Below are 18,294 nucleotides of genomic sequence, written 5' to 3'. Positions count from 1 at the left end.
TTTGTGCAATTATAAATGTGCTTTATAAACAGTGGCCATTCCAGCCTAAGTTATAACGTTGGAACACTAAACTACACCAGTAGGGGGTTGGTGAAAGATTGTATGGCACAGGCATGTTTTTAAATTATATGCAGCTCTCAGAATGAATGAATGGCTATCTGTATGTACTACTGACCTGGGAGTGTGTTAATGATGTATTAAGTGGAAATTGAAAAGTAGCAGAATGGGCCGAAACTGGTTTGGCTCAGTGGATAGAGCGTCGGCCTATGGACCAAAAGGTCCCAGGTTCGATTCCGGTCAAGGGCATGTACCAGTAGGGGGTGTGCAAGAGGCAGCTGATCAATGATTCTCTCATCGATGTTTCTAACTCTCTCTATCCCTCTTTCTTCCTCTCTGTAAAAAATAAATAAAAAAATATATATATATTAAAAAAAAAGTAGCAGAATGGTAGTACTGGTTGTGTTTTAAATTATCATTATGCCTCTATATACCTAACTACAGACACAAAATGCAAATGTTAGTATGGCTATAAGGGATGGGGGACCTGGACGAATATAACTAAATGATTACCAGTGAGTCTCCATAGACAGATTCCTACACACAGAGCTGCTGAATAAGGAAGACAAGCACTAGAAAGGTTACTAAAATACAAAAAAAAAAGACTTTCTCTTTCTCTATTATGTTTCTTGGTAGTAGATATTTTAAATGCAGGCAAATGTTGCATGTTTTATAAAGGTAACTTTTCATTATTTTGATGCTGAATAAGAAACGAAAATAAAAGAGGACTTTCAGAGACAGAGCCCTAATTCAAAAAAAGGACATAAATGGGAGGTTGGAAGGCACCTTATCCACTGAAGGTCAGGGCCCAGGAGCAGCAGTTTCTTTCCCTTTTTTTCCAGGAACAAGGGCCCTGGCTGTGAATAGGCTGGCGGAAGAACAGTGCAGTTCAGGTGGCTCATCTGTCTGTGAGGAAAATGCCAGCTCACCCATTCCCTTGGGCCTGCCTGAGTGGTGAGATGGGAGCAGGAGCCAGCTGGGGCTGACCTGGGGTAACATCTCCCCCTCCTCCTCCAGCTCCCATCCCCTCTGCACAGGGGAGGTCCAAACCCGCCAGCAAACTCTTCTTTATTCTTTTTATCCAGCCCTCAGATTCACTTAGCTCTTTCCTCTTACCAGCATGTTCCTACCTCTCTCTTGGGGACATAGCACCAGGGAGGCCTGGAGCCAGGAGACAGGTTGGGACCCAGGCTTCTCCACTCCCAGGTCCTAGAACCTTGGCTGGGTGCTTTACCTCCCTGAGCAATGACATGGGACTTGGCCAGGACCAGGCCCTTATCCCGTCCCTGTCATATTGACCAGATGACCTTGAGAAGACACTTCACAACTTCCCTCAACTGGTTTCTCCTTTGTAATCTATAATAAAAGCATAATATGCAAATCGACCGAACTGCCAAACAGCAGATGATCATCCAGACCATCTTCCGGGTGAAGATGGGGCTGGGAGGGCCGAGGCAGCTGCTGTGGCTGTGAAGGCCTTACTCTTGCATGATTTTGTGAGTCGGACCTCTAGTCTATATACACTGAGTGGCCAGATTATTATGATCTCTGAATGCATAATAATCTATCCACTCAGTGTACTTCTCTTGAGTACCTCATTTATTTGATATCAAAGATACTATAAATTGTGCACTGATCAGTTTTCCCCTTTGCACTGGCTGATAGAAAGCTCAAGGCAAATAGGTGGTTGATCTCCAGCAAAAGTCTAGAATACTTTGGTACCCATTTGAGATACAAATACACTGAGTGGCCAGTTTTTTATGTGTTCAGAGATCATAATAATCTGGCCACTCAATGTATATAAAAGGCTAATATGCTAAGTGTTCCTCTGACCATCCACTGACCACCAAGGGGCAGATGTTCAACGTAGCATCTGCCAATATGCGCACTGGCCATTTACAAAGAAACAGCGCCTTGGTTCTGGCACCCACAAAGCAACACTCAGCTTCCCTCAAGTGGGACATAGGTCCCACCACCATCCTGGAGTGACAGCCCACCAAATTGCAACCAACGCTGCTGAGACTGTAAGGCACAAAATGCGGCCCACAGCCCAGCCCAGAAACAGTGGCTGTGGGCATGGGTAATGACATCATGTAGCAACACCAAGCTTCCTCTCCCTAGTGACTAGCCTCTTTGTAATTCCTTCAGCCCAGGAACACAACTTGCATTATAGCCAGGTGCAAACATTTTACACTTTAACCAAACGACGCCAATCGCGCACATGTCTTTCCATCTGTCATTGTCAATTGAGGATTTGGTTGACATTTCTATTGTAGAGAAAGGGAGAATTTAAATATTTTAGCGATATTAAAATATTTCTTCTAATTAATTTCCTTTTAGTGTGCACCAATCCATGCAACTGGGTCACTAGTATGAGAATAATAGTGGTCCCTGGCTCATAGGGTTCCTGTGAGGGTCAAATGAGAAAACGTGTATGAGGCAGGACAGCCTTGGCATATAGTAACTGCTCAGCTGTGTTTTATCATCCCTGATCTCTGCATCATTAGCTGGGGTAAAGGAGGCCTGCGGAGGTGAACCGCCCAGATCCAGTAAGGAGCAGCCTGAGGCGGCAGGAGCAAGGCCTCCTGCCCTCCAGACAAAGGCTTTTTCCAGAGAGAGGGTAATCCCTGTCTGGAATGTGCTTGTTTATTCTCTTCACAGGGTCACAGGGTGGATGTGTTTCATCGGCTAGCACTGCCAGCAGAGAAGGGGTCACGGACTCTGGAATTCTCTGAAGTCAGGACCCTGGGAGGGTAGGCTTGGCCTGGCTGGGCCCTGCCTCTGGCGGGGTTTCCCCCTGACCTGGCTCAGCTGCTCCTGAGTTGGCGGCTGGGCTGGGACGTGAGTCAGAGCTGCCCTGTCTCCCTTCCTCTCCCCAGACCAGCCACAGCCCCAGACTCCTGGAGGCAGTCCAGGAAGAGGCTCCAAAACAAGGTACCCTCCCCCAACAAGATGCTCCTCCCCAGCTCAGAGAAAGCGAGGGACGGCCAAGTCACAAACCTGGTTCTTCCTCAGATGACCTCTCCCAAACGGCCCAGGTGGGAGGCCCAGGAAGGCCCAACCTGGGCCCAGAACCCCTCATTTGGCCCCCTATTCCTGGTAGCTCTATGGCCTCTGGCCCCTGCTCCTGCCAGGGTCTCCCAGTTGGGGCGGGCAGTGCAGCCGATGGGAGGAACTGAGCTGACCAACAGGTACCGGGGCGCCTGGCTCCCGGCAGCCCCACACACCACTAAGGGGCGGAGGGCCTACCAGGTGTGCCCCCCTCTGCCCAGCCTGGCGAGCCTGCCCTCACAGCCACCGCCAGGCCCCTCTCCCGCCCCTGGCCTCACCCTGGCTGCACGTCCCCAACATCCTTCTTCGCTCCTCTTCCTCTCTCCTTCACCCTGTCTCCTCACTTCTTCCTGCTCTGTCCCCTTGGGTGCTCCATCTGCCCTCCTCCTACCTGGGACCCCACCACTGCTCTCAGGGCCTGGATCCTGGGCTGTCCTGGCGGCCTCTCCGGAGTCACTGCGGATGCAATCTGGCCCCAGGCAGAGTAAATGGGAGGGTGGGGCGGGGGGAAGCTTAATAGCCAAAGCCGAAGCACATGGCGGCCTGGTGTGGGGTGGGGTGGGGCGGCGGGAGGGGCTCAGGCTTCTGAGCCTGTGAGCAGTCCTGCCCACCCCGGGCCAGGCACCTGCAGAGCCAGAGGAGCCCTCTCCTTTCCCAACTTGGAAAACCGAAGCCCAGGGTCCAGGTCACCCAGCTAACAGCACAGGGTAGGGTGGGGTGTGATGGGGTGAAAATGCCGAACTCAGTGCTGAAGGGACCTGCGTGGGGTCCCTGTGGCCGGGGTGAGGCCTGTTGGCCCCATTCCACTCCTGCCACCAACCGGACGCAGGGACCCAACGCCGCCAGAGACCTCCGAGTCTGTGAGAAGCACCAGTTTAATATTAAAATCTTCCCCTTACAAAATAGTACACGGATAGGAAATTCTGATGGCGTATAAAACAGCACGTCTGTTGTATAAATGTGAGTTAATGTGAGTCCTAAAAATACTTGTAAACCTAGGTGATTACATCTTTGGTACCGTAGTGAGAACACAGTCCCTCTCCTTGGGGGCCCGGGGCAGGGGGTGGTGCCACCCTCTTTACCCCCTTTACCTGCTGCTGTCTTGGCCACAGCCCTCACTCCTGGAGCTTTTCAATGCCCACTGGGCTGGGGGGCTGGCAGAGACACTGAAGTGAGTGGGCCTGGGCAGTGACAAGCCAGACCCCAGGGATGGGGCAGCTGGAAGGTGAGAAGGCAACCCTCAGAGTACCCACCTCTTGTACCCCTTTCTTAGCTCCCCTCCAAGGCTTCTTGTCATTTCCAGGGTCCCCTGGGGCCCCTAACTGTGCCTTGTTTTCGGCACAGACCTGGCAATCTTCAGCACAGTGCTGATTTGCCCTCTCTGCCTCCTTGGCCCCAGGCAGCTCCGGGGGTCATTGTGGGTGCTGGTCTTCCCGTGTCCCTGCTGTCTCTCAAGTCAAGGCCCAGGCAGCGAGCCTTTTGGGACATGCTGGAGTTGGGGAAGGGGCATGGTTGCTGAACGCCTGGAGTGTGGTATGTGGACTGGAATCTCAGGTCCCAGCTGACCCCCGGGATGGAGGGTTGGGGTGTTTGGCTTTGTGGGAGGGTGGGGGGTGGCAAGTGTGCACCCCCCAGGAATGTTCATGCTGGCAGGCACCAGAAGTCAGTGAGTCCACCCTGCTCATTTCAACAGGGAACACGGGCCCAGCGAGGGCCAGGGATTCCTGCGAGGTCTCTTGGCGGGTCCGGCGCGCATTCGGTCCACAAACTGGTCCTCACGTGCGGACACTTCGCACAGCACGTCACACACTCCTCACAGATGTGGGTCCGGCCGGCCCTGGAGACTGGTGGCGGAGTAAGACTGGCAGTGATGAGGCAGGAGCTCGGAGACATGGACAGGGCACTCTGTAGGGGGAGGTGGCTCCCCATGGCTACAGACCAGAATGTCCCAGCCGTGGCTTGGTCCCTAGCTCTCAGGAAGCATGGACGGCCCCAGACCAGCTTGGGCCTGGGAGAGTGGAGACGGGCATTCAGGGAGAAGGCAACACTGTCCGAGGCCAGGCCCCAGCTAAGCCGGGAGCCAGGGACACTAGGTCCCCTCCCCAGCGTTGGGGCAGATAAAGTACAAGGAGAGAGCTGAGCTCTTTGGGGGGTAGCTGGCAGAACAGAAAGAAGTTCCCCTCTCACTTCATGAACTCTGAGAATCTCCTGGGATTCCAGCTCCACCTCCTTCCCCCCATCAGCCAGGGGAAGAATCCCAGGTTGTGCGTCACCAAATCCGACTTCCCCATCTTACAGATGGGCCAACTGAGTCCTTTGAGAGAACTCTGGCTCAGAGTCACATGGCCTCCCCAGAGCAGAGGGCTGGCCATGGCCACTGCAGGTCTCCTGCCTCCTAAGCCAGCCCCCTACAGGGGTTGGGGTGCAACGTGTCAGGAGCGAAAGCTGGTAGCACAGCAATGGGAGGCCTGGCAGGCCCGGCCGGGAGGCGCAGGGTGCTGGGAGGTAGAGGGGGAGCTCCGGGCAGGACAGGGCGGGGGCCAGCCCCCTACAGGAAGCTGTCCTCTGCCTCAGCCGAGTGCCCGGGGCTGCTTGAATCCGGCAGCCACTCAGGTTCTGCCTCTGGCTGCACCTGGGACTCGGGCTGGGGCTCTGGTTCTGGTTCTGGTTCTGGTTCCTCTTGGGGCTCCAGGGGGCTGTCACAGGAGATGGTTGAGGAGGTGTTGACTTCATTCAGGGTAGAGCTAGAGAGAGAAGGCACGTGAGTGAAAGGCTGAAGGAAAACGACAATGGCGTTCGAGAGCTTTCTGTGTCCGAACTGGCATTGTGCACGTGACACACTTTGGCTCACTGAGTCCTTGTAAGGACTAAGCAGGGCCAGCATGGAGAGGAAAGGGCCCCTCCGAGAGGGTCTGTCCTTGTCTGGCACACACAGTGCTTCACAGCAGCTCCGGCTGCTCAAAGCTTACTCCTCACTCATCAATGTCTCCACCTCCTGCACTCCTTACGGTATATGCTTTCTCATTTAACTCTCACACCACCTCCAAACTGAAGTGCTTATGGCTTTTAGTTTACAGATGAGGAAACTGAAGTTCAGAGAGGGCAAGCAACTTGCCCGAGGGCACAAATTGGGACAGCGTGCACATCCTAAGCTGCTTGACCCCTGAGCTTAAGTCCTCTGCACACTGTCTGCAGTGGACTATTAGCTGCTCCCACAGGCCAGGGGCCTTCTGAGTCCTGTGTGCTCCTAGCACTCAGAGAGAGCAGGCGCCAGCAGGTCTCCAAGCAGAGCTGGGACCTGGGTGGGGCTCCTGCCACTTCACCGAGGGCTGGGTCTGAATTGGAGGGAGTGGGGGTCTGGCCTCATGGGGAACCCTTCTCTCCAGCCAAGGGGGGACGCTGCCTGGATGGCACGTCCAGACAGCAGCTGGGACTTCCTCCAAAGCCCTCCCCAGTCTCTAATGTCACCACATCCCGAGGCAAAGGAAAGCATGAATCTGCTTTCCAGTCTGAATTCTGGCCTGAACTGTAGGCACCACCTACAACCACACCAGCTCCCCAGAGCCCCCAAGACATGGCTCTAAAGACAGGCCTCAGGAGTTGGCCATGTCCCAGTAACACCTGGGAGCTGGGGTGCTAATTATGGCTAGGACGGGGCCTGGAGGGGAGAGAGCAGATGGCCTGTGAGGGCTCCTTCATTTGTTTTTTAAATATGTAGAGAGAGCCTGACTGGTGTGGCTTCTTGTTTGAGCATCGACCTATGAACCAGGAAGGCACTTTCTGGTTCCTGGTCAGGGCACGTGCTCAGGTTGCAGGTTCTGTCTATCTCTCTCTCCCTTCCTCTTTGAAATCAATCAATCAACTTCAAATAGACTTTTATTGATTTCAGAGAGGAAGGGCGCAAGAGAGAAACATCAATGATTTGAGAGAATCACTGATTGGCTGCCTCCTGCATGCCCCTCACTCGGGAACTAGCCTGCAGCCCGGGCACGTGCCCTGACCAACATCACATTATGACCTCCTGGTTCATAGGTTGACACTCAACCACTGAGCCACGCTGGCCAGGCCTACAAGGGCTCCTTTAAAGGAAACAACTACTTTGCAGATAAATCCCAGCCCATTCTTTCTCTCACCAATCTGCCTTTTCCACTTGAGGGCATCAGAGGTCAAACAAGTTCAATTCTCCCTTCTACTCACTGGCAGGAATAAGTGCTCACTCTAGTAACTTATTTCTAAGGCAAGCCTGGTGCCACACACACACACACACACTGCGCACACCATTGCATACCCTGGGCCACAGTGGTTACCTGGCAAGGCTGGGGGACCCCTCCAATGGGCTCTCATCAGCAGCCTCGGGCTTGGGGTCGGGCAGGGGGATGATGTAGTCATTGTCGCCCTCGTTGGGCTGCACAGCAGTATAGAGGACTGAGCTGGTGTCCAGAGGGGATCGGAGGCCATGGAAGCCAGGGAAGCGGGCTTGGGACCGAAGGACGGCGGGATGGTCGCTCCTCAGAAACTCCTCATCCACCTGCTGGTACTTCTGCTCCGAGGGCCAGGGGGAACCCAAGAGACAGAGAAGGCCAGGTCAGGAAAGCCTTCAGGGGTCGTCTAACAGTTAGATGCTGACCCAGCCCCTCGCATCTTGTGGAAATTAGGCAACTGGTGCTCAGAGAGAAAGGACAATTGTTCAAAGTCACACAAGACAAGGTGAGCTTAGCACCACCCAGGGAGGGGGCTGTCAGTGGACCAGCACCCAAGATGCTGACATGTCACCCACTTCAGACCAGACAGGTGCTGTCTCATCCTGCCTCAACCTCCTTCAGTGGGTCCTGTTTCCCAAACTTCCAAATGGGGACCACCCCACTCCGGCTCACTGGTCCCTGAGTGTAACCAGACCCGGGGTGGGATCGGGGTAAGGAATGGGCCTAGGGCAGTGGTCGGCAAACTCATTAGTCAACAGAGCCAAATATCAACAGTACAACGATTGAAATTTCTTTTGAGAGCCAAACTTTTATAATTTAAACTTCTTCTAATACCACTTCTTCAAAATAGACTCCCCCAGGCCGTGGTATTTTGTGGAAGAGCCACACTCACGGGGACAAAGAGCTGCATGTGGCTCTCGAGCCACAGTTTGCTGACCACGGACCTCGGGAATGGGCTGTGCCTGAGCCAAAGGAGACAGGCATCTCCCTCCTCTAATTCCTGCTGTGGGCAGGGAGGTGTGGCCCTGCTGGCTCCATCTGCCCTGTCGGAGCCTGGATGGGGCCCAAGTGGCCAGGCCCTCAGCAGTCATCCAGCCTCAGGAAGTTCACGCCTCTGAAGGAGACGCAAGATTTGGCCCTGGTGAGATGGCATGAGGCAGGATGCAGGAGGGTGCTCCCTTCTCTACTTTAAACGCATCAGCTTCCACGTGGGATTCATTTCAGAACTCTGTGCTGCTAAAATAAACTCCTGTCTCCGGTCCATCCCTTATTGGTACCAGCAGGGAAACTGAGGTCAGGTGAGGATACGGGGCGGTCCCCCAAATCCCGGCATGTTACACCAGCCTTGTACCGGTGTCTGACTTCCGGACCAGAACGCTCTGGTTCCCTCCCCTGCCGTGCCTCGACATACCTTTTTGTAACCCTCGCCCAGAAGCCTCTCCAGAAGCAGCACCAGCTGGGAGAAGGGGGGGCGAATCTCAAACTTCTCTTCCCAGCACTTCTGCATGATCTCGTAGCTGGGGAGAGGCGCAAGGGGTCAGGGTCTCTGACATAGGGCATGGTTGGGGGCGGGGGGGGGGGCTGCCACCCCAGAAAGGTGAGCCATGAAGGACTTGGGGAAGGGAGGTGGATAGGTGTTGCTTTCCCTTGTCTCGCCTGGATATCCCCTTGGGAAGCCCTCCCTCCGGCCCCGGTTCCGTGGTTCAGTGGTTCAGTGGGGTTGACCACGCCTGGGTGAGCACGTGACCCAGGTCTGGTTGGTAGGAGCCTGCATCCCCTCAGCTCAGTGGCTGGTTCTGGGTGTGCATGTGACCCCAGCTCAGCCTCAACAACCAGCTCTGGGTGTTTTGCTGGAGCTGGGGTGAAAGCAGCAGGATGCGGCCACTGGGCATTGCCGGCCTGGATAGGAGGCTGGGCCGAGGAGAGCAGAGCCCAGGGTAGAAGGAAGATCGCTGATGACCTCAGCTGCACACCTGGATCCAGCCAGACCTAGATTTTCCTAGATCAATCTGTTGTTGGCTTAAGCTGGTAAAGTTGGGTATCTATGGTTTGCACCTAGAAAGTTCTCCCAAACGCGCCACTCACATCTCATCAGAGGCGTGGGCAGGCTGGGCCATGCGGTAGCCCCGCTTGATGGCGTTGTAAAACTGCTCGTTCATGGGCAGCTCCGGGTATGGGGTGCCACCTGCCAGGGGGCAAAGACAAGAGAAGAGATACATGGGCTCAGGCATGAGAAACCCTCGTGCCAGGGCTGGGAGGAAGGGAAGGTGACCTTGGGATTGAGAAATATGGCTCCTTCATGGCTCTGGAGAGACTACGATCCTCCCCAGATTCAGAGAACCAAAGAATACCAGAACCAAGCAGGCTTTCTGATGTCACTGTCCCAATCCCTAGATGCTCAGATGGGGAGGTAAAGAGGTCCAGATAGGGCAAGATCCTTGCCAAGGACACACAACAATAAGAAAGCAGCAGAGCTGGGGCATGAACCTGAGCCCCGATCGCTGACCCAGAGTCTGTTCACAGCCCCTCCAGGCTGGAGGTGTAAGTGGTCAGGGAGGGAGCCCTGCCAGGCCGCTGAGGACTGTGGGGAGAAGGAGGCATACCCAGGGTGAAGATCTCCCAGAGGAGGATCCCAAAGGACCACACGTCGCTCAGGGTGGTGTAGAGGCTGTTGAAGATGCTCTCAGGGGCCATCCACTTCAGCGGCAGGAAGGTCTGCGGGAGGGCGGGTCCGTCTGAGGGTGAGGAGGGGCCGAGCCCCACCCTGCACCTGGGCGGTGCGGGGAGACCTGGCAGTCCTCCCCCCCACAGCTCCTCTCCCTCCCTGGTCCCTGAGGGCCTATCTGCTGGCACACGGTTCCCATGTCCATCCCAGTGCTGGCCAGAGGGTCAGGAGGCTGTTTCTTTGTCCGCAGCTGCGGTCATGGTCACTCCAGGGTCTGAGGCTCCTCACGGAACAGGCTTCCTTCCTGACAGGGAGAGCCCCTGACTGGGCTAGCAGGGCAGCGTGGGAGCCAGGGACATGCCCAGGTGCCAGCTCTGATCCTGGCTGCCTCTGATCTTGGGGCCCAGCGTCCCTCCAGCTCTGGGGTTCACTGCCCCAATGCAGAAAGTGGGCACAGGCATGGGAGGCAGGTGATCATATTTTACCCAAATACCGCCTGCCACCTACTCATCTTTCTTAGCTGACACCTCGGCTTCTTCCTCTGCCTCCTGCCACGGTTGGGAGAACACATTTGGCCTGCTCTCCCTCCAAAGTCCCCGGGACCCATTACAGCTGGCCCCTTGCCTCCTGTCATGACCAGCAAACCTGAGCCCAAGCTCACCCTGCAAGCCTCAGCATCTCTGCCGGCTCCACCCCATGCACAGCTCATGGCTCCCTTCCTGTCCCTGCACACACGGCCGGGCGGGCAAAGCCGTCACTGCTGGGCAGGTCAGACCACGAGGAGCCCTGACCTGGTCCCCTCTGAGCCAGGCTGCCGCGAGGGGCAGAGACGCACAGGGGTGGGGAAGGTACTCACGCTGCCTTTGGAGATGTAGTTGGAGTCCCGCATGATGTCACGAGCGAGGCCGAAGTCACAGATTTTGACCAGCTTGCCCTCACAGATGAGCACATTCCTGGCTGCCAGGTCTCGGTGGACACACTGGGGGAGGGGAGGGTGGGAGCTGAGGCCTTGGGCAATTGTGGGGAAAGACCCTCTGTGTCAAGTGCTTTGGGAAAAATGCATCACTGTCCAGGTGAGAGGGGCCACGTGGTGAGGGGGACCACCCAGGTGAAAGGGGCACCGTGGTAAGGGGGACCACACAGGTGAGAGGGGCCACGTGGTGTGAGGGACCATCCAGCTGAGAGGGGCCACGTGGTGTGGAAGACCACCCAGGTGAGGGGAGCCATGTGGTGAGGGGGACCACCCAGGTGAAAGGGGCCACGTGGTGTGAGGGACCATCCAGGTGAGAGGGGCCACGTGGTAAGGGGGACCACACAGGTGTGAGAGGCCACGTGGTGTGAGGGACCATCCAGCTGAGAGGGGCCACGTGATGTGGGGGACCACCCAGGTGAGGGGGGCCACATGGTGTGGGGGAGCACACAGGTGAGAGGGGCCACATGGTGAGGGCATTCACTGTCCTCATCCACCCGATGGGGCGAAGTTACTGTATAGACCGTGTACCTGGAAGACCTGGGTGGCTGGGTGACCCACCTCCCCAGGACCTCCATCTGCCCACTGGGACCACACGTACATTCTTGGAGGCCAGGAACTCCATGCCGTTGGCCACCTGGTAGCTGAAGCCCACAAGATCCGTGTAGCTAAGCACTGGGGACTCGTTGATCAGGGTGGCTCGGCAGGTCCTCTCGGGAGCTAGAGGAGAGCAGGAGGTCAGCACGTCTTGTGTTTCCACGGCCCACGGCCCTCTGCTCTTTGGCCCCTGGAGGCTTACTGTCCAGGGCAGTAATCTCCCCCCAAAGGAAAGCAATTTCCAAATATCGAACTGGAACCTCTCCTACTTTGCCAGAGCCTTTATGTGCGGACAAACTGTCAGCATTTGCCCGGGACCACGCGGCCTGGCCTGCCCTTTTCAGGGCCACCAGATCAGCCTGGGGCCTACTCCGAGCTGATCACCCTTCCCCAAGGCCCAGGAGGCCAGGTACTCCCCCACCCCAGCTTCCCCTCCACGTAGGCTGCATGTATATGTCAGGACCCAGAAGCTGGGGTTCGTATTGGGACTCCACCACAGCAGCTTCAGGCAGGTGGCTGCCCTCAGTGTCTGCATCTATGAAATGGGCACAAGGCCAGCTGCCTCCCAGGGTTGTTCTCCAGTGGGACATCTGAAAGGCTTTGACAAGAAGGCATCCCTGCGCAGGTGCGAGGGCCGCACAGGTGAGAGGACACCGCGCACCCACCGGAGGGGACGTAGTTATCGTAAGGAGCCATATAATTGGAGGACTCGATGTCTGCATATTTGATGTCCCCTTTCATGTCCAGCATGGGCACGTAGTCCACCGATTCGTCCTTGCTCATGTCCATGTAGCCGCCGTCACTCTCCCCTGTGTGGCTGAGGGCGAGAGGAGAGTCACCGAAGGAGAGGTCACAGGCTTCCCCTTCCTGTCCCCTGCCTGCCCCTCCGCTTACCGCGGGGGGCCTCAAAGCCCCATCACCCAGGTGTTCCTCCTCTCCCTCACTCAGCCATCCTCCTCCAGGCTGTCTCAGTCACGTGAATAACCTCAAGAGCCCTTTAAACCAACCTGTGGGGCCCTGAGTTGGGCCTTGGGCCTGCCAAGATGACACAAGACCCAGTGTGTGTTCTCAGAGGGCTCAGGCCAAGCTATGATCTGAATGGAGCCTCTGCCTGCAGCACCAGCCCCTTGAAGAGCTGTGGGACTAAAAACACATGTCTCTACAGGTAGGAAAGAGACTGGACGAAAATGGGTCAAAATGTTGGGGAGGGCCGAAACCGGTTTGGCTCATAAGCCTGCAAACTGAGGGGTCCTAGGTTAGATTCCAGTCAAGGGCTTGTACATTGGTTGCGGGCACATCCCCGGGTCGGGGGCGGGGGGTGCAGGAGGCATCTGGTCGATCTTTCTCTCTCATCGATGGTTCTAGCTCTCTGTCCCTCTCTCTTCCTTTCTGTAAAAAACCAATAAAATATATATATTTTTAAAAATGTTGGGGAGGACAGGGATGCATCTTACTGTCTTTAATGCTTTCCTAAACGTTACTCTGGTCTCTGCAATAACTGCATACTGCTTTTGTGTTATTTTTGGAAAAGAAGAAGGAAGGGGCTAGGTTGACCTCAGGGCACTGAGAGGTTAGTGTACAGAGGGCATGGGAGCTCCAGCGAGGAGTAGGGGTGGAGTCAGGCCTGGGGAGCATGGGAGGGACAAGGGGGTCCCACCTGCAGTGTGTAGCACAGGGACTAGCACAAAGCAGACAGCCAGGAGGTGGCAGCAGATCCCACCACTGTCATCAGCGTGACCGTCACACCTTCTGGGGTGGCCACGCCCCAGCTTCACTCTACCCTCCCCAGCCTTCGCTTCCTGTACTGAACAAGGAGGGAGCGAGCAGGTGCTCCTCGGGCCTCTCCCTTCCCCCGGGTACCTGGGCAGCGGAAGCCCGCCGGGCAGAGCATTGCTGTAGAGCTCGGCCCCGGGCTGGCGGCGCTTGTCGGGGCAGTGCTGCAGGAAGGTGTGCTTGTTGCGGTGCAGGTAGTCCACCAGGTCCCCGTAGCGGCAGTACTCGGTGATGATGTAGATGGGTCCTGCGGAGGGAGGGTCAGGCTCAGGGACGATCCCCAGGGTGGCTGCGGCTCCCGTTAAGGACCATGAGAGTAGTGACAGGCTGCACATGGGATAGGCAGCTTGGTACAATGGCAAAGAGGCTTTGGCTCCAGGCAAATCTGGGTTCTTTTATTAATTGATTGATTAATTGATTGATTGATTGACTTTTTACACAGAGGAAGGGAGAAGGATAGAGAGTTAGAAACATCGATGAGAAAGAAACATCAATCCGTTGCCTCCTGCACACTCCCCACTGGGGATGTGTCTGCATCCAAGGTACATGCCCTTGACCAGAATCAAACCTGGGACCTTTCAGTCCACAGGCTGACGCTCTATCCACTCAGCCAAACTGGTTTCTGCCAAACTTGGGTTCTTTACCTGCCTCTGTAACCATGAGCAAGGTACGGAGTTTCCCTGGGCCTTGCTTTCCCCATCTGTTAAAGGGGCCAGTCATACCCAACACAAAGAGTTGTGAGTGTTGATGGGTTAATGCCTTTGTCGGCTCAGCTCGGTACCTGGTCTGTAGCAAGCACTCCATGATAGCTGTTGTTGGTAGGTTTTCCAACTAAAGCTTATGTTGGAGCCCAGTGTATAAAGCAAATAGTGGCAATTATTCACCATCAGGTTACTGCTCAAATTCAACTACGATACGTTTACTTAAAGTCAATCTGTGGGAACCTGAAGATACTAGTGGGAACAAACGTTGTGAAATGGGGTGATCACTACAGACATAAACTGGCCTATGTGTACCATGTACTTCTGTATTTTGTTTTAGTTGTGCAATGTTGAGGAAAATCCCAAATCTCACAATAAGCAAATGTAAATGGCAATAACACTGTTTTTGCAGCCTAACTTGTAATCACAGTTTCAAGTAAACATCCGTAGCCAGAAAGGCTTGATTCTGTGACCTGAATGAAGGCAGCTCCCAGTTAGCAGGCTGGTGGTCTCCAGTCCTGGGGACATAACTCAACTCTGTGTCACATAAGCAATCATTTATGACAATTGTTAAAATATATCAAGAAAAACAAAACAAAACAAAACAAAACAAAAAAACAGGCACAGAAAACAGTGTGGTGACTGCCAGAGGGAAAGGGGGGGGGGGGTAAATGGTGGTGGAAAGAGACTTGACTTTGGTGGTGAGCATACAATGCAGTGTGCAGATGATGTTTGTTGAGTTGCCTAGTAGAAACCTGTATGGTTTTATTAACCAACTAGAGGCTCGGTGCATGAAATTTGTGCACAAGTAAAGTCCTTTGACCTGGCCTGCGATCAGGGCCAATCTGTGGGGCAACCAGTGGGGTGATCAGGGTCCCAGCTTGCATCCACCTTGGCTGACCTGGTGCCACCCACTCACTGGCCCCGCCACCCCACTGCCAATTACTTCCTTCTGTGGGGTGACCGGCAGGGTGATTGGGGTGAGGGTAGCCTGCTTGCACCCGCTTTGGCTGACCTGGTGCTGCCCATTTGCCAGTCCTGCCCCCACCACCGCCACTGGTCAGGACCTGCTGGCTGAGGTCAGCTCCTGCGTTGAGCATCTGCCCCCTGGTGATCAATGTACATCATGGTGACTGGTTGTTCCACCATTTGATCGATTTGCATATTAGGGTTTTATATAGATGGATGTCACCCCAATAAATTCAATTATAAAATAGATTGTGAAAATTTTAAAAAGTCAGAGGATCCCTTCATTTGGGAACCATGGACTGATGGCCTGAACAGTCCTCTGGCCTTGGCAGTGCTGTGATGCTGTGCGTTTCTAAATCCCATAGCCATCTGGCTCTGTCAAGTGAGGGTGTTGGACGCTCCAACTGGAGTGCCCTGATGTCCTTGGACTGAGAAGCGGTGGAGAGGGCCAGGCCTTTTCCACTGGCATTTCCCAGAATCCTCTGGGCAATTGGGTCTTTACCTCCTTTGGTGCAGGCTCCCAGCAGATTGACCACGTTCAAGTGGGGCCCAAGGTGGCTCATGATCTTCAGCTCTGACATGAGGGCCTGCTTCTCACTGCTGCGGGCTGTGGCTGAGGGAGAGAGGGGGGCTCAGGCCGGGCCCATCATGGAGGCCCCATGCAGATCCCACTGGAGCCTATTCTGGCTCTGCCCAAGTCTGTGCTGTCAGACACAGGTGGCCAAGGGTGGCAAGGACCCACATGCAAGGAGAGGGGAAGAGCTGGGGGGGGGGGGCAGGGGAGGGAAGAGGCTGCCAGAGGTGGGAGCAGGGTTTGGAAGTCTCTTTCCTTGGAGTGAGGCTGGCCCCAGAGTGACTGTACTCCTCGTGCCAGCGAATCCGAATCCAAGTCGGGCTTGGCCTGCTCTGGGGGTGCCGGGGGTGTGGGGCAGGGCAGGAGGGAGGTGGGACGCTCCCAGGACTCACATTTCAGCATCTTGACGGCCACTTTCATAGTGGCCTGAGAATGGCTCAGGCCGTGAGCCGTGGCCTCCACCACCTGCCCAAAGGCCCCGGAGCCGAGGGTACGTCCTGGGAAAAGATGACCCCTCAGTTCCCGGCCCACCAGGAAGCTGCATTCCCACCAGCAGCCACCCTGGTTCCCCCCAAGGCGTTCCCCCCAAGGAGGGTCCTAAAATCACAGCGCTTCACAGTCCTTCCTGGTGCCTCATTCAAGGCCTAGCTGCTGTCTGGCCCGTCTTAGTCCCTGGAAGCCGCCCTCCCTCCCCAGAGGGGAGCACTGCTTCTCCGCACCCCCCAGCCTCCCAAGTAGACTAAGCACAGCCCTGTTCTCAATTAGTACTTTCTTTCTCATCACAAAGAGTCTCATCTCACACAGTTACGGGATCATAGGACCTCAATGCTGGATGGTTCCTGGGGGATCGTCTTGTCCCCATTGTACAAACAGGGAGACTAAGAGCCAGAAAGGGCAAGACATCCTTCGGCCCTGAGTCTCGAAGCTAGTCACATCAGAGCTGGGACCAGACCTCAGATCATCTTCCCGCCCGCCTCAAGTCCACACACTGCCACGTGAGGGCTCCTCGGACTGACCGAGCACAAGCTGGTCCCGGGGCAGTTCCCAGGTGGAGTCATAAGGCAGCTGCATAGGGTCCACGTAAATGTACTCGTGGCCATCGGAGCTCACAGATTCAATCACCTTCCACCGGATCTCATAGCGGGGCTTCTGCAGGACCAAGACCAGGGGTGGGTCATCAGAGGGGGTCTTGAGGCCCACGAGGCCCAGTCCCTTATGGAACGGATAAGGCAGGAGACCCAGAGGCCCAGAGAGGGTCAGCGGAAGTCACACAGCGAGTTATGGCTAGGGCCAAGGCCTTCAGTGGGAACCAATGCCAAGGGGCTAAGAAGTGGCTGAGGAGTAGCTGACAGCCAAGGGCCCAGCTCCTCATAACCTCCTCCCCAGCTTCTCCCAGAGCCTCAGCTGCTCCTCAGATGGGAATAAGGGAGCACACAGCCCCAGAACGTGGCACAAGGCAGTGGTACTCTGCGGGGTGTGGACAGCCCCTCTCCATGCTGGGTCAGTCACAGCAGGAATCTCAGAAAGATGTAACGGTGGGATCTTGAAACCATGAAGTGTTGGAATCCCTGGACTGGAATCTTAGAAAGATAGACTGTGCGGTTCTGCAATCCTAATTCAGGAATCTTAAAATGTCAGAAGCACAGGATGATGAAATCTCAGGACAGAACATGGGAATGACAGAGTAATAGGATCAGAATGCAGCTCAGCAGGATCCTGAAGTCTCAGTGGGTAAGAGCTGGAAGGATCCTGAGGCCCATGTAGTCTTCCCGGCAGAACCTAAACCCTGTGTCTGGGATGGGCAGGAGTGATGTCTGAGCAGGACCCGGACAGGGGAGCCATAGAGGCAGGGAACCCTGATGGCCTGGATCAGGCTGCTGGGGATGGAGGTAGCTCAGACATCCAGTGTCACTCTATATCATTTTACACCTGAACTCCATGCTGGCCCCAGACATGGCCAGATCCTATGGGATTCAAGGACAGGATTGGGGGATGGGCGTATGATACAATGGTGTGCTAATCTGTATCCCTTAGGCAGGGCAGGGCTTACCTTCTGCCAGAGCATGATGAGGATGATCAGGGAGATGATCGTGAGGACCACCAAGGCCAGGATGGCCGAGATCACCACCACCTTGAAGGGCAGGGCTGGAGGCAGAGACAAGACTTGGCAGCTGCCTTTCTCACTCACCTCTTGTACCACAAATCCCCCTCTGCCCACCCTGCCCAGAACAGAAGCCCCCTCTCACTCCCTTCCACAGGCTGTAGTGTCAGACCCTCAGCCTCTCCCTCTGGGCCACACCTTCAGCGTCTCCCGTAAATACCCATGTAACTACCTGCTGCTCAGATCACTATTGGCCTCCCTGTCCCTTCAGCCCTCGCAGGGGTCAGTGTGGCCTGTCTGCCATGGCTCCAGATCAGATGTAAGCTCCTGGTGGCCAGTCTGTGGCTCACCTTCCCATGCTTACAGACATGCACCAGCCCAGTGGCCCACATGCATAGGAATTGTACATGCATGCTTACACACTTGTATGGGATTGTGCACCCACAAGTACATGCATAGACAAACACCCGTGGGTTTACACATGGATCTGCATGCATTCTTCACTACATGTTTACAAACCTACACTTGGAGGGTCTGTACCCATGTCCAAGGGTCAGGCATGCTCATGGGCATGGCTTACAACACACACAGAGTGTACACACACCGGGCATAAGGAGACAGTGCTATGCATAGC

General features: G+C 55.3%; 1 protein-coding gene across 2 annotated transcripts in view; it reads right to left on the bottom strand.

Moving 5' to 3' along the window:
• Positions 1-3,965: 3,965 nt before the first annotated feature.
• Positions 3,966-18,294, bottom strand: part of PDGFRB (platelet derived growth factor receptor beta) — a 39,065-nt gene continuing 24,736 nt past the window's right edge. For both annotated transcript variants that reach the window (XM_036424253.2, XM_036424255.2), the window contains exons 11-23: positions 17,610-17,704; positions 16,576-16,708; positions 15,952-16,056; positions 15,488-15,598; positions 13,403-13,562; positions 12,208-12,359; positions 11,547-11,665; positions 10,832-10,954; positions 9,914-10,025; positions 9,396-9,495; positions 8,722-8,827; positions 7,416-7,648; positions 3,966-5,852 (exon numbers count right to left, since the gene is read on the bottom strand). In XM_036424253.2, coding sequence (XP_036280146.1) covers positions 5,657-5,852; positions 7,416-7,648; positions 8,722-8,827; positions 9,396-9,495; positions 9,914-10,025; positions 10,832-10,954; positions 11,547-11,665; positions 12,208-12,359; positions 13,403-13,562; positions 15,488-15,598; positions 15,952-16,056; positions 16,576-16,708; positions 17,610-17,704 — 1,745 coding nt within the window. In that variant the 3' untranslated portion in view covers positions 3,966-5,656. The remainder of the gene's footprint in view (positions 5,853-7,415; positions 7,649-8,721; positions 8,828-9,395; positions 9,496-9,913; positions 10,026-10,831; positions 10,955-11,546; positions 11,666-12,207; positions 12,360-13,402; positions 13,563-15,487; positions 15,599-15,951; positions 16,057-16,575; positions 16,709-17,609; positions 17,705-18,294) is intronic.

This window comes from Pipistrellus kuhlii, unplaced genomic scaffold, assembly GCF_014108245.1.
Source record: "Pipistrellus kuhlii isolate mPipKuh1 unplaced genomic scaffold, mPipKuh1.p scaffold_m20_p_8, whole genome shotgun sequence".
Classification (NCBI taxonomy): domain Eukaryota; kingdom Metazoa; phylum Chordata; class Mammalia; order Chiroptera; family Vespertilionidae; genus Pipistrellus; species Pipistrellus kuhlii.
The sequence above is the reverse complement of the archived record's forward strand: the minus strand, read 5'-3'. Positions and strand labels throughout refer to the sequence as shown.